General features: G+C 46.1%; 1 protein-coding gene across 4 annotated transcripts in view; it reads right to left on the bottom strand.

Moving 5' to 3' along the window:
* The window catches only part of LOC144491451 (solute carrier organic anion transporter family member 2A1-like), a 450593-nt gene that overhangs the window by 116988 nt on the left and 320803 nt on the right, over positions 1 to 12802 (bottom strand). For all 4 annotated transcript variants that reach the window (XM_078209279.1, XM_078209280.1, XM_078209282.1 and 1 more), the window contains one exon: positions 5337 to 5538. In XM_078209279.1, the coding sequence (XP_078065405.1) occupies positions 5337 to 5538 (202 nt within the window). The remainder of the gene's footprint in view (positions 1 to 5336; positions 5539 to 12802) is intronic.

Here is a 12802-nt window from a genome sequence, read left to right as displayed (position 1 = left end):
CAGTTTTCACTTTAAACTTAAAATACTGCTGCAAAAGTAAAGGCCAAAATAAAACACACACTAGCTGACTAATTAAATAAATAAACAATTCAATTAATCTCTCACCAGCACTGCTGCCTCCAATCACTCCCTCTCAGCTTGCTCCAGTGGAACAATGAGGATACTCGATACTCTGATTTATAAAGGCCAATGTACCAAAGGCACTCTTTACGACCCTATCCACCTGTGACGTCACTTTTAGGGAATTCTGTACCTGTATTCCCAGATCCCTCTGTTCAACTGCACTCTTCAGAGTCCTACCACTTACCCTGTACGTTCTACTTTGGTTTGTCCTTCCAATGTGCAATACCTCACACTTGTCTGCGTTAAATTCCATTTGCCATTTTTCAGCCCATTTTTCTAGTTGGTCCAAATCCCTCTGCAAGCTTTGAAAACCTTCCTCACTGTCCATTACACCTCCAATCTTTGTATCATCAGCAAACTTGCTGATCCAATTTACCACATTATCATCCAGATCATTGATATAGATGACAAACAACAATGGACCCAACACCGATCCCTGCGGCACACCACTAGTCACAGGCCTCCACTCAGAGAAGCAATCCTCCACAACCACTCTCTGGCTTCTTCCATTGAGCCAGTGTCTTATCCAATTTACTACCTCCCCATGTATACCTAGCGACTGAACCTTCCTAACTAACCTCCCATCAGGGACCTTGTGAAAGGCCTTGCTGAAATCCAGGTAGACAACATCCACCGCCTTCCCTTCATCCACTTTCCTGGTAACCTCCTCGAAAAACTCTAATAGATTGGTCAAACATGACCTACCACGCACAAAGCCATGTTGACTCTCCCTAATAAGTCCCTGTCTATCCAAATATTTGTAGATCCTATCCCTTATCACACCTTCCAATAACTTGCCCACCACCGACGTCAAACTTACTGGCCTATAATTTCCCGGATTTCTTTTGGAACCTTTTTTAAACAACGGAACAACATGAGCCACCCTCCAATTATCCGGCACCTCCTCCGTGAATACTGACATTTTAAATATGTCTGCCAGGGCCCCTGCAAGTTCAACACTAGCTTCCCTCAAGGTCCATGGGAATACCCTGTCCGGTCCTGGGGATTTATCCACTCTGATTTGCCTCAAGACAGCGAGCACCTCCTCCCCTTTAATCTGTAAAGGTTCCATGACCTCCCTACCTGTTTGCCCTATTTCCATAGACTCCATGCCCGTTTCCTCAGTAAATACGGATGCAAAAAAAACCATTTAGTATCTCCCCCATCTCTTTTGGTTCCATACACAGTCTACCACTCTGGTCTTCAAGAGGACCCATTTTATCCCTCACTATCCTTTTGCTCCTAACATACCTATAGAAGCTCTTTGGATTTTCCTTCACTCTGTCTGCCAAAGCAACCTCATGTCTTCTTTTAGCCCTCCTGATTTCCCTCTGAAGTAGCTTCTTGCACTTTTTATACTCCTCGAGCATCTGATCTGTTCCTTGCTGCCTGTACATTTCATACAACTCTCTCTTCCTCTTAGTCAGTGTTACAATCTCCCTCGAGAACCAAGGTTCCTTATTCCTATTTACTTTGCCTTTAATCCTGACAGGAACATACAAACTCTGCACTCTCAAAATTTCTCCTTTGAAGGCCTCCCACTTTCCATTTACATCCTTACCAGAGAACAGCCTGTGCCAATCCACACTTCCCAGATCCCTTCTCCTTTCATCAAATTTGGCCTTTTTCCAGTTCAGAACTTCACCCCGAGGACCAGATCTATCCTTATCCATGATCAGGTTGAAACTAATGGCATTATGATCACTGGATCCAAAGTGTTCCCTCACACTCACATCCATCACCTGCCCTAACTCATTTCCCAATAGGAGATCCAATATCGCATCCTCTCTATTTGGCACCTCTATATACTGATGTAGAAAATTCTCCTGAACACATTTTACAAACTCTACCCCGTCTAAACCTTTAACAGTATGCGAGTCCCAATCTATATGTGGAAAATTAAAATCCCCTACTGTCACAACTTTGTGTTTCTTGCAGTTGTCAGCTATCTCTCCGCTGATTTGCTCCTCCAATTCTCGCTGACTCTTGGGTGGTCTATAATACAAGCCCATTAATGTGGTCATACCTTTCCTGTTTCTCAGCTCCACCCATAGGGCCTCTGTAGACAAGCTCCCTAATCTATCCTGCCTGAGTACCGCTGTAACATTTTCCCTGACCAACAATGCCACCCTCCCACCTTTTATCCCTCTGCCTCTATCCCGCCTGAAACATTGGAACCCTGGAACATTGAGCTGCCAGTCCTGCCCCTCCTGTAGCCAAGTTTCACTAATGGCTATAATGTCATATTTCCATGTGTCTATCCACGCCTTCAGCTCATCTGCCTTCCCCACAATACTCCTGGCATTGAAATAGACACACCTCAAAAGATTATTTCCACCACACTCTACCCTTCCATTTGTGATTTTGCTTGAACTAACCTGTCTTTTTACCCCTGCTCCACTATCTGCTCTGGCACTCTGGTTCCCATCCCCCTGCAAATCTAGTTTAAACGCTCCCCAATAACACTAGCAAATCACGAGGGCCTGATAATCTACATCCCAGGGTACTTACGGAAGTGGCTCTAGAAATAGTGAATGCATTGGTGGTCATCTTCCAGGATTCTATAGACTCTGGAACAGTTCCTGCAGATTGGAGGATAGCGAATATCACTCCAATATTCAAAAAGGGAGGTCGAGAGAAAACAGGGAATTATAGACCAGTAAGCTTAACATCGGTAGTGGGGAAAATTCTCGAATCCATTGTCAAGGATTTTATAGCAAAGCATTTAGAAAGTAGTGGCAGGATCAGACAGAGTCAGCATGAATTTATGAAGGGGAAAGCATGCTTGACAAATCTGTTGAAATTCTTTGAAGATGTAACTAGTAGAGTTGACAAGGGGGAACCAGTAGATGCGGACTTTCAGAAAGCGTTTGACAAAGTCCTGCACAAGGGATTATCGTGCAAGATTAAAGTGCACGAGATTGGAGGAAGTGTATTGAGATGGATAGAAAACTGGGTGGCAGAGAGAAAACAAAGAGTAGGAATTAATGGGTGCTTTTCAAATTGGCAGGCAGTAACTCGTGGGGTGCCACAAGGATCGGTGCTGGGACCCCAGTTATTCACAATATATATTAATGATTTGGATGAGGGAACAAAATGTGACATCTCAAAGTTTTCAGATGATACCAAGTTGGGTGGGAGGGTGAACCATGAGAAGGATGCAGAGATCCTTTGGAATGATCTGGACAGGTTGGGTGAGTGGGCTAATCAATGGCAGATGAAGTATAATTTGGTTAAGTGTGAGGTTATTCACTTTGGAAGCAAAAACAAGGCGGCAGATTACTACCTGAATGACTGTAAATTGGGAGAGGGGAGTGTGCAGCGGGCCCTTGAGTGTCCTTGTGCACCAGTCACTGAAGGTAAGCATGCAGGTGCAGCAGGCGGTAAAGAAGGCAAATAGTATGTTGGCCTTCATTGCGAGAGGTTTTGGGTACAGGAGCAGGGATGTGTTGTTGCAATTTATACAGGGCCTTGGTGAGCCACACCACATATTGTGTGCAGTTTTGTTCTCCTTTTCTGAGGAAGGATGTTCTTGCTCTCGAGGGAGTGCAACAAAGGTTTACCAGGCTTGATTCCGGGGATGGCGGAACTGATGTATGAGGAGAGATTGACTAGGTTAGGATTGTTTTCGCTGGAGTTCAGATTGAGGAGGGATCTCATAGAGACTTATAAAATTCTAACAGGACTAGACAGGGTAGATGCAGGGAGGATGTTCCCAATGGTGGGGCAGTCCAGACCAAGGGTTACAGTCTGAGGATTCGGGGTAGACCATTTAGGACGGAGGTGAGGAGACATTTCTTCACCCAAAGAGTGGTGAGCCTGTGGAATTCATTACCGCAGGAAGAAGTTGATGTCAAAACATTGAATGCATTCAAGAGGCGGTTGGATATAGCACTTGGGGCAAATGGGATCAAAGGTTACGGGGAAAAAGCAGGATTAGGCTATTAAGTTGGATGATCAGCCATGATTTTAATGAATGGCGGAGCGGGCTCGAAGGGCCAGATGGCCTCCTCCTGCTCCTATCTTCGATGTTTCTAGATTGTAAGAATCTCCACAAAATTCTTCAATTGAGAACATTTTGACTGTAGTGTTCTATTTCTGGGGTTTTGTATAGGGTGGACTAATATTTATGAACTTATGAGCAGCACAGTGGCGTAGTAGTTAGCACTGCTGCTTCACAGTGCCAAGGGCCCAGGTTCGATTCCAGCTTGGGTCACTATCTGTGCGGAGTCTGTGCGTTCTCCCGTGTCTGCGTGGGTTTCCTCCGGTGATCTGGTTTCCTCCCACAGTCCGAAAGATGTGCTGGTTAGGTGCACTGGCCACGCTAAATTCTCCCTCAGTGTACCCGAACAGGTTCTGGAGTGTGGTGACTAGGGATGTTCACAGTAACTTCATTGCAGTGTTCATAGAAACCCTACAGTGCAGAAAGAGGCCATTTGGCCCATCGAGTCTGCACCGACCACAATCCCACCCAGGCCCTACTCCCATATCCCCACATATTTACCCACTAATCCTCTAACCTACGCATCTCAGGACACTAAGGGGCAATTTTAGCATGGCCAATCAACCTAACCCGCACATCTTTGGACTGTGGGAGGAAACCGGAGCACCCGGAGGAAACCCACGCAGACACGAGGAGAATGTGCAAACTCCACACAGACAGTGACCCAAGCTGGGAATCGAACCCAGGTCCCTGGAGCTGTGAAGCAGCAGTGCTAACCACTGTGCTACCGTGCCGCCCTAATGTTAATGTAAGCCTACTTGTGACATCAATAAATAAACTTTTAAGTTTGCTACTTTTAAAATAGGTCAGTTTGAATTTCTGTTAGACAATTAACAACCAAGGTAATTGGGGAATGGGAAGGCTTTTGCTTGTAATAAACTATTCTGAAATTTATTACTTCAATGATGCCACTAAATCTGAATTCAAGGAGGTTTCTGCTTTGAAGGAATAGTTAACAGCATTGAGTTCAAAAGTTCAAACTTAGGATAGCATCTTATGTTTAAGCAAGTCATGGTGGGGACAGTTTTCTCTGTCATTGATGAGATGGTGTCGTATAAGGGTAAGGCTTATCATCACAAGCATAGTAAAAACAGCATATTTAAAAATACAAACCAGCATTTCTGAAGAACTGAGTCACAGAAAAAATAAGAGATTTGCTCACTCCTTTTCATTCATAATGACAGATAATTATTTCCAAACACAGAATTACCTGTTAACATCGTCACTGTAATTGATTCCAGCAATCTTCTGAGTCGAACATCCCATGAAAAACAGGGGAATTGTCAGAATAATGACAATAATGAGAACACAGGCTGAGTACCAGGGGATCTTCACCAGGGATATATTGAAACGCTTCATAAATAGTCCACCCAGGACCATCCCTATAGCAAGAGCTGGCAGAGTAATGGACCCTAAAGATGGAAAAATAAAGAGCCGTCATTGAAGGCTACTACATTCCACCGCGAGGTGATGTTTACATATGACGCTATGGGTGGAATTCTGCGATCACACCCACAGTGGATTTGGTAGTGGGCGGGATGGAGGAATCCAGCAAAAGCCAAGAAGTCAGAATCCTGTCAGCATAAAACAATTTGTAAAGGAGGGTTATGGTGGTTCGGTTATCTGGCTGCCTGGTGCTGTAAATACCATTTACATTCAATTGCATCCCACGAACGCTCATTAAAACAGCTGATCACCGAAATCTTGTTCGGCCTTTCATTCTTCTATCATGCCCATCGGCTTCAAATCCATTTGAAAATTAATGGTGTGCACAAGGCAGTCCTCAGTTCGCTGGAGACTTGGACGTGAGTGTCTGTAGATAGCCGAGGCGTCTTAGCACTGCATCATCATTGTGTTGAACGCCAAAATGCTGGGGCAGACCAACTTATGCTCTCCAGCTACATGCAGAACTGGTTTTCATGATCAACATTGTGCTGCAGGACTACTAGACCCTCCAGGCCAACAGACCGAAGTCCGATCAGGGGTTGGGTGTAAGTTGAGGGGGTTTGCTGATGGAGGAAAGTAGAAGGACGGTAATGCAGGGTCAGGGAGTGTGGAAGGGTGAGAGGACACCATGGCAGCAGTGGTGCAAGGAGGTATATGAGGATCGCAAAAAATGGAAGACCGAGGGTAGGTGTTAAGGGGATTGGGCAGGAGGTGGCCCTGGATAAGACACTCTGTCAGAGAGTCAGTGCAGACTTAATGGCCTGAATGGTCTCCTTCTGCATGAGACTTCAGGAGACAAAGATTAAAACAGTGAGACTTAAGGAGAGATTAAAAAGACTTCACTGTAGGATTCTATGCTACTTCTGAAGTCTCACTCTTTTAATCTCTCTCTCCTGAAATCTCAATGTTTTAACCTCTCTCTCCTGAAGTCTCAATGCTTTAATCTCTCTCTCCTGAAATCTCAATGTTTTAACCTCTCTCTCCTGAAGTCTCAATGCTTTAATCTCTCTCTCTCCTGAAATCTCAATGTTTTAACCTCTCTCTCTTTTCTGAAATCTCACTGTTTGATCTCACTGCTGCACACTCAGTAGCCATCGATTGGCTGATCCATTTGTGTGTGTGTGTGGGAGCGGGGCGGGGGGGGGGCGGGGAGGGCAAAAGCTGGGCATCCATGGTGGGGGGAGGGGGGGGAAGGGGGAGGAGAACAGGCCGTGGAAGGCAGCAGTAGTGTGGGAGGGGGCGCGATCAGCTGCATAGGCCAGCAGTAGCTAGGGGAAGGTGACTGACAGATCTCTCTTCTCTGTGCTATTGCACAGACCAGAGAGATCTGTGCATGCACAATGGCACCCTCTGATGCAAGCTGCTGGCTTTCTGCGAGCTAAAGTCCTGCCCGTTCCCCTGCTTGCAGGAAACAGTTCTTGCTTCATTTTTTCCTCAGAGTGAGGTTAGATTTGATTTTAACTTGCCCAAATAAACAGCTTGATTCTCTCCCATTTTTACGCTCGTTCAACACTTTGTGTTTTTCGGTACAATTGCCCCCATTGCCATAATCTCTATCTCCTGAATAATCGCTATTTTAATCTCTCTCCAGATTTCACACTGACTTAATCATTCTCTCCTAAAGTCTGAGGGCATGATTTATCCAGTCCGCTGTGCTGCTCAAGCAGTGCAGCAGGTTGCGAAATGTCAATGGGGGCCTTGTAGCAGGAGTTGCGACTGGCATCCAGCTGATCACAATTTTCCCAGGCCCTTGTTTTTCAACGTATTCAGCCTCGCAGCGGAAATCAGCGATTTTCAGTTGGGAGATTGGCGCATGTGCACTGTCCCCCCCCCCCCCCCCATATCACTGGCCTCCCAATTGCTTCCCCAAACCCTCCCCCCCCCCCCCCCCCGCCAACCCCGATTGGGGCCTCCATGAATTCCCCTGAACGCCAGCCTCCGTGACGTCCTCCCGGCCGTTGGATTCCGTGACACCCCCCCCCCCTTCCTCGATCACTGGCCTCCCAGGCCCTGACCCCGCCACCGGGGCAGCCCCGATGGGCAGCCCCGATTGCCAGTCTCCCCATGCCCAGCCCTGAACGCCCTCCTCCCTCCCAACCCCACTGATCCCTGTTGCAGAGGACACTGTGGCCCCCCCCGCCCCATCACTGATCGGCCCCACCACCAGTAGGCCCTGACCTGTTCAAGCACCACCCCTTGGCACCACGTGATGCTTGATGAGCCAGGGTGCTCTGTGGGTACAGCTAGGGCGCCAGGCTGACAGTGCCAAGGTGGCACTGCCCAAAGGGCACTCCGCCCACCAGAGATCTTCCAAGGGGGCTCAATGGCTTCTGTCCCCATTGGCAAGGTGATCACGCCTGGTCCCTGCTGATGGGGACCAGTTTTAATCCTTGATGGTGGAAACCTCTCCTGGCAAGGTTGGGGGGTGGGGGGGGAGGGAACATTCACAAGCCAGGATGATACTGAAATGGCAATTTCCATATTGTAATTAGCCTCACACTGAATTTAATTTTTAAAGTTTGAATTTAAATGTCATTAGAGGGCCCAGGACTGAAGTCTCCGGGACCGCTAGCATCTTCCCCCCCGCCAGGAGTAGTAGACTCCAGCAAGGTTCACAATAACTCCTCACTCATGGGGAACTGTAGTTGACCCCACTGAAATAAACAGAGACCATGGAGGCCCCCAGAAGGTCAGGAGTAAGGGGGGGGGTGCCCCCTGGGCAGTGCCAGCTTGGTCCCCTGGCACTGCCTATGGGGCAAAGTGGCAATGCCCAAGGGGCACCTTGGCAGTGCCAAGGGGGTGGGGCCAGAGGGGGCCAATCAGTGGGAGTGGGGTGTCTGCTGTCACTCTGCACAGGGATTGGTGGCAGAGGGAGGGAAGGGGGTGATCGAGGCTAGCCATCTGGGTGAGGGGGTGGGGTGGAGATGTCAGGGCTTGCCTGGAGAGGTTCGGGGTTTCAGTAATCGGGGGGATGGGGTGGGTTGGTGGGCCAGTGATGAGGGATCGTGGGTCTCGCCAGCAAATCGGGCCGTTCAGCGATCTGGAGGTCAGCAGTTCTGTGATCGGCGCATGCGCAGTGGCCTGCTCAGCGCTCTGCTGCCGGCTTCTCCAGGGGTTCTGCCTCCTGATTTTCAATGTGAATTTCACTCGGGCACTTTACAGTGCTCAGAGTGTCGGAGATTCATTCTGAAAATCCAGTTTTCACGCGAATTCGGCACTTAGAATTTTTTTGGAGAATCGCCTCCTTAATGTCTCTCCTGAATTGTCACTGATTAAGTCTCTCTCTCCTAAACTCTCACTGTTTTATTCACTCTCTCCTGAAGTCTCACTTCTTTAATTTCGCTCTGCTGAATTTTCATTGTTTAAATCTCTGTCCTGAAATCTAAATTTCAATGTCTCTCCTGAATGGTGCTGCTTTAACCAAAATCCTAAAGGCGGATTGTCTTCATCTCGCTCTCCTGAAGTCTGTGTTTTAATCTCTCTCTCCTGAAGTCTGTGTTTTAATCTCTCTCTCCTGAAGTCTGTGTTTCAATCTCTCTCCAAAAGTTTCACTGATTTAATCTCTCTCTCAGTCTTCCTGTTTTAATCTCTTTACTGAAATCTCACTGTTTTATACTCTCTCCCCTGAAGTCTCACTGTTTTAATCTTCCTCCTGAATTCTCACTTCCTCTCTCTCCGGAAGGCTGTGTTTCAATCTCCGTTTTGAAGGCTCAGTGTTTTAACCTCATTCCTGATGTCTCACCGTTTTAATCTCCCTCCTGAAGTCTCACTGTTTTAATCTCCCTCCTGAAGTCTCACTGTTTTAATCTTCCTCTTGAAGTATCTCATCTTTATTCCCATCTCCTGAAGTTTCACTATTTTTATCTCTCTTTCCTGCGGTCTCATTGTTTTAATCTTTCTCGCTGTAAGGCTCTGTTTTAATCTCTCTTTCGAAGGTTCAGTAATTTAATCTCCCTCCCGATGTCTCACTGTTTTAATCTCCCTCCGGACGTCACACTGTTTTAATCTCTCCCTCTTGAAGTCTCACTGTTTTAATCTCTCTTTCCTGAAGTCTCATTGTCACACAAGTCTCATTGTTTTAATCTCCCTCCTGATGCTCAGTTTTATTCCCCATCTTCTGAAGTCTCACTATTTTTATCACTCTTTCCTGATGTCTCACTTTTTTGATCCCTCTCTCTCGAGATGGCTGTGTTTTAATCTCCCTCCTGATGTCCCACTGTTTTAATTTCTTCCTCTGGAAGTCTCACTGTTTTAATCTCCCTCCTGAAGTCTCACCATTTTAATCTCCCTCCTGAAGTCTCACTGTTTTAATGTTCCTCCTGATGTCTGACTGTTTTAATCTCCCGCCTGAAGTCTCACTGTTCTAATTTCATTCCTGATGTCTCACCGTTTTAATCTCCCTCCTGAAGTCTCACTGTTCTAATCTCTACCTCCTGAACTCTCATTGCTTTAATCTCTCTCCTAATGCTCAGTTTTATTCCCCATCTCCTGAAGTCTCACTGTTTTAATCTCTCTCTCCTGAAGGCTGTATTTTAATCTCCATTTTGAAGGTTCACTGCTTTAATCTCCCTCCTGAAGTCTCACTGTTTTAACCTCATTCCTGATGTCTCACCATTTGAATGTCTCCCTCCTGAAGTCTCACTGTTTTAATCTCCCTGCTGAATGGGTTTCCTCCGGGTGCTCCGGTTTCCTCCCACAGTCCAAAGATGTGCGGGTTAGGTTGATTGGCCAGGTTAAAAATTGCCCCTTAGAGTCCTGAGATGCGTAGGTTAGAGGGATTAGCGGGTAAATATGTGGGGGTAGGGCCTGGGTGGGATTGTGGTCGGTGCAGACTCGATGGGCCGAATGGCCTCCTTCTGCACTGTAGGGTTTCTATGAATCTATGAATCTAAGTCTCACTGTTTTAATCTCCCTCCTGAAGTCCCACTGTTTTAATCTCTTTGTCCCGAAGTCTCACTGTTTCAATCTCCCTCCTGAATCTCAGTTTTTTAACCTCACTCCTGAAGTCTCACTGTTTTAACCTATCTCTCCAGAAGGCTGTGTTTTCGTCTCTGTCTTGAAGGTTCAATGTTTTAATCTCCCTCCTTAAATCTCACTGTTTTAATTTCTTCCTCCTGAAGTCTCATTGTTTCAATCTCCCTCCTGATGTCTCAATGTTTAAATCTCTTCCTCCTGAACTCTCATTGCTTTAATCTCCCTCCTGATGCTCAGTTTTATTCCCCATCTCCTGAAGTCACGTGCGAGCTTGCGCATGGCCAGTGGGAGAGAGACCTCATCTGGAGTAAGACCACAGCCACCGTGAGTGGTAGGCTATTCTGTCTTTTTTAGCTGAACGGGAATTCAGTGTCATAGAATCATAGAGGTTTACAGCATGGAAACAGGCCCTTTGGCCCAACTTGTCCATGCCGTCCTTTTTATTAAACCCCTAAGCTGATCCCAATTGCCCGCATTTGGCCCATATCCCTCTATACCCATCTTACCCACGTAATTGTCTAAATGCTTTTTAAAAAACAAAATTGTACCTGCCTCTACTACTACCTCTGGCAGCTTGTTCCAGACACTCACCACCCTGTGTGTGAAAAAACTGCCCCTCTGGACACTTTTGTATCTCTCCCCTCTCACCTTAAACCTATGCCCTCTAGTTTTAGACTCCCCTACCTTTGGGAAAAGATATTGACTATCTATGCTGATCTACGCCCCTCATTATTTTATAGACCGCTATAAGATCACCCTCAGCCTTCTACGCTCCAGAGAAAAAAGTCCTAGTCTATCCAGCCTCTCCTTATAACTCAAACCGTCAAGTCCGGGTAGCATCCAGGTAAATATTTTCTACACTCTTTCTAGTTTAATAATATCCTTTCTATAATAGGATGACCAGAACTGTACACAGTATTCCAAGTGTGGCCTTACCAATGTCTTGTACAACTTCAACAAGACGTCCCAACTCCTGTATTCAATGTTCTGAGCAATGAAACCAAGGATGCTGAATGCCTTCTTCACCACTCTGTCCACCTGTGACTCCACTTTCAAGGTGCTATGAACCTGTACCCCTAGATCTCTTTGCTCTATAACTCTCCCCAACGTCCTACCATTAACTGAGTAAATCCTGCCTTCGTTCGATCTACCAAAATGCATCACCTCACATTTATCTAAATTAAACTCCATCTGCCATTCATCAGCCCATTGGCCCAATTGATCAAGATCCCATTGCAATCCAAGATAACTTTCTTCACTGTCCACTATGCCACCAATCTTGGTATCACCTACAAACTTACTAACCATGCCTCCTTTATTCTCATCCAAATCATTAATATAAATGACAAATAACAGTGGACCTAGCACTGATCCCTGAGGCACACTGCTGGTCACAGGCCTCTAGTTTGAAAAACAGCCCTCTACAACCACCCTCTGGCTTCCTCCCAGTGCTGGGAGGAAAGAGGTGCTTTCTGCTTTTTCTTCTCGCTTTCTAACTTTTAACTCCCAGCCGTGGTCTTGCCCTAATGTGGAGATGCCGGCGTTGACTCACCTGACGAAGGAGCAGCAAGCACTCCGAAAGCTAGTGGCTTTTGCTACCAAATAAACCTGTTGGACTTTAATCTGGTGTTGTGAGACTTCTTACTGTGTGTTGCCCTACTGCCATAGTAGAGGACACAAAGGAAAGAGCTATTTGGTAAGTAGCAAGGTCGGTAAGCATTTAATAGTTTTATCACTTATAGTTTCAGAGGTAATTATTGTGGTTTATAGTTTGTAATGCAGAAAAGTGCTAAATTGAAGAAAAACAATGCAAAACTAATTTTAAAAATTAACTAAATAGAGATGGCTGGGCAAGTAATGTGCTGTAGTACGATGTGGGAACTGGCAGATCCCATTGCAGGCTGCAGTGACCACATCTGCAGCAAGTGTTGGCTGAAGAATTTAGGCTCAGAATTGATTAGCTTGATTCTGAGCTTCAGACGTGGACCTGAATTGTTTACAATCTATATAAATTATCTGAACGCAGGGACAGTGTGTAACATAGCAAAGTTTGAAAATGATACTAAAAATAGGTGGGAAAGCAGGCAGTGAAGAGAATATAAAGATATTGCAGGTGGATATAGATAGGCTCGGCCAAAATGCGCCAAAGTTTGGCAGATGGAGTTTAATGTGGATAAGTGTGAGGTTATCCATTTTGCCTAAATGGAAAGCAGATTCAAAATGTGTCCCGGGAGAGGGATCTGGGTATCTGTGTTC

This window comes from Mustelus asterias, chromosome 3 (genome assembly GCF_964213995.1).
Source record: "Mustelus asterias chromosome 3, sMusAst1.hap1.1, whole genome shotgun sequence".
Classification (NCBI taxonomy): Eukaryota; Metazoa; Chordata; class Chondrichthyes; order Carcharhiniformes; family Triakidae; genus Mustelus; species Mustelus asterias.
Note: the sequence above shows the minus strand (reverse complement) of the source record. Positions and strands in the feature narration are given on the sequence as shown.